Source organism: Equus quagga, chromosome 15 (assembly GCF_021613505.1).
Source record: "Equus quagga isolate Etosha38 chromosome 15, UCLA_HA_Equagga_1.0, whole genome shotgun sequence".
Lineage (NCBI taxonomy): Eukaryota > Metazoa > Chordata > Mammalia > Perissodactyla > Equidae > Equus > Equus quagga.
The window spans coordinates 88,506,078-88,508,622 of record NC_060281.1 but is presented as its reverse complement, the minus strand read 5'-3'; the positions used below and the strand labels follow the sequence as shown (position 1 = coordinate 88,508,622).

At 62.2% G+C, this 2,545-nt stretch overlaps 1 protein-coding gene across 1 annotated transcript in view; it reads left to right on the top strand.

Moving 5' to 3' along the window:
- LOC124226570 (immunoglobulin lambda-1 light chain-like) overlaps nt 1-1,976 on the top strand; it is a 35,785-nt gene extending 33,809 nt beyond the window's left edge. The window contains exons 3-4 of the mRNA XM_046639970.1: nt 87-138; nt 1,524-1,976. Coding sequence (XP_046495926.1) covers nt 87-138; nt 1,524-1,843 — 372 coding nt within the window. The 3' untranslated portion in view covers nt 1,844-1,976. The remainder of the gene's footprint in view (nt 1-86; nt 139-1,523) is intronic.
- The last annotated feature ends 569 nt before the right edge of the window (nt 1,977-2,545 follow it).

Below are 2,545 nucleotides of genomic sequence, written 5' to 3'. Positions count from 1 at the left end.
CCCCATGACAAGGAGGCTGGACTCTGGGCCTCCCGTGCAGCTGCAGGGGGCCTGGGGAAGTGGGTGCTAGGAGCTTTTTGTTCGAGGCTGTGTCACTGTGTGCTGTATTCGGCGGAGGCACCCACCTGACCATCGCAGGTGAGTCTCCCCCTCTCCCTCCTCTCCGGTGTTGGCAGCGAACTCGGGCTGGACTTTTCTGTCCTTTCTGTCCTGACTGGGGCTGGGGTCTCGACCCCTTTGGATGACTCCACCTTCACCCTTTGCTCTGGCCACTCCACCCCGTCTAGGCTGTTCCCTCTCGTCGGACACTTTGTCTCCCAGGAGGGCTCCATCCCACTGACCCCTTCCTGCCCCTGCTCCTCCTCCTCCCTGAGACCCCGGCCTCACTCTCAGGGCCTGTTCTCCTCTGGACCCTCCATGTTCTGCTCCCTTGCGGTCTCTGGCCCCAGGGGCCTGGGCACAGGGGGCTCTGGCTGGGCCACGGGAGCCACGGGATGTGGGAAGGATGCTCGGAAAGGCTCAGCGGTCTTGGCTTCGGCCTTCTCTGGGATCTGTCGGGGCCAGCGAGGGGCGAGGGAGGGCAGCCCTCGCTGGGTTTCAGGGCTTGGAGAGAAGGAGGAGGAGGCTGGACTAGGGGCACAGGATGGAGGGAGCATTTCCTCTGACAAGGGGGCCCCAGGGAGCGGGCTCCCTCCACCTGCTCCAGGACAGGCGGGATGCCCTGGACAAGACAGGGGTCGGGACACTCAGGTCCAAAGGAGAGATATCAGAGCAGACAGCCGGGCTGGGGACTCCTCAGAGGGACACCTGACGGGGACAGGCCCTGCCAGGCAGACACAGGACCAAGGAGAGACAAATTCCCCACTAGAACCTCACAGGTCAGGGAGGTCCTTCAGAATAGACGCAGCCCCAGCCTCACACAGAACAGCCACCTCCCACGGAAACCCCGCATCTCCTGGGGGCCCTGCAATCCAGACCCGGGGCCGACACCCCCTCCACGCCCCGCAGCCCTAGGCGGCTCTCTGTGGGGAGAGGGTGGCGGCTGCAACGATGCTCTCACGGGGACTCTGGGCAAGAATCCCCTCCGTGAAAGGAAGGAGAGCCACAACCCAGGACACACAGACATCCTGTAGGAGGACACTGGGGACGGGGCCCTGGGAGCAGACCTCACACAGACAGATGCACAGGACAGAAAGATTGCCAAAGGAAACAGGACACCTCAAGGCTGATGGCAGCCAGCGCCAGGGGAGCAGAGGGTGGGATGGTGGCTTAGGAGGCATGTGAACCTGAGGGAGATGTGGCGCCCTGAGAGGAGCCCAGAACGGCCTAGACTCAGGCCCTGAGGTTCTGCCAACAGGAGGTGAGTGGCCCCACCCATCACCGACCTGACCTCAGGGAACAAGGGCCAGCCTGAGGCCCAGACCCTGGCCTTCAGGGACTGGTAGCCCACATCGAGGCTAAGGTCAGGACCTCCCGTCATGGACCCCAGACCTCTGACCTCCTGCCCCTCTCCCATCCTGCAGGTGGTCCCACGTCTACACCCTCGGTCTCTCTCTTCCCGCCCTCCTCTGAGGAGCTCAAGGCCAACAAGGCCACAGTGGTGTGTCTCATCAGTGACTTCTCCCCCAGCGGCTTGGAGGTGATCTGGAAGGTAAATGACGCTGTCACCACCGACGGCGTCCAGACCACCAGGTCCTCGAAACAGAGCAACGGCAAGTACGCGGCCAGCAGCTACCTGACGCGGACTTCCGCACAGTGGAAATCGTACAGCAGCGTCAGCTGCCAGGTCAAGCACCAAGGGAAAACCGTGGAGAAGAAACTGTCCCCCTCAGACTGTCCTTAGGTCCCCGAGTCGCCCACACCCTCAGGGACCTGCTGTCACGGGACCCCTAAGGGGGTCGACCCTTCCCACTCCGACACCTCCTTCTCCCTCCGCCCAAATCCTTCTCAATAAAACATCCTCCTTCTCAATCAGACATCGTGCTCTGCTCCTTGCTGCTTGTTCACTGCGTTCTGCTCATTTCACTCACCCTCAAAGGTGAACCAGTTCCTTTGTTCTGGAAGACTGCAGGGGGCATTCCTGATGGTTTCTGGTGGGATGTTTTCACGGTCACCCAGAAGCCCCCAGGGAACATGCTAGCACAGGGGAGTCTGGCCACGGCAGGAAAGCACGCCTGCCCGCCCTGGCCAGCCGCCACCGTGCTTCCTACCCTCGTGGGGACCATGTTGACCTGGGCTTGGCCTGGCCACAGGCTCGTCGCTTCTCACAGCCTCCCGAGCCTCGCCTCAGCTCCTGCCCTAAAAGCTTCAGCCTTCTCCTTAAGGATGCTGTTCCTCCTCAAGAGCCCCTTTGTCCCTTAGAGGAAGGCCCCCCACCCCAATTCCATGGGTCCTTTGGTCCAGCCCTCATCCTGGCAATTCCCTGTCCTCACAGCCTACACCGCGTCCCCTTCCTCAGGGCCATCCTCATTTTCCGGCCTCCCCAGGGACACTGCCCTGTGCCCCCTCCCCCAGACCATCCCTGTCACAATCTCTACAGGACCCT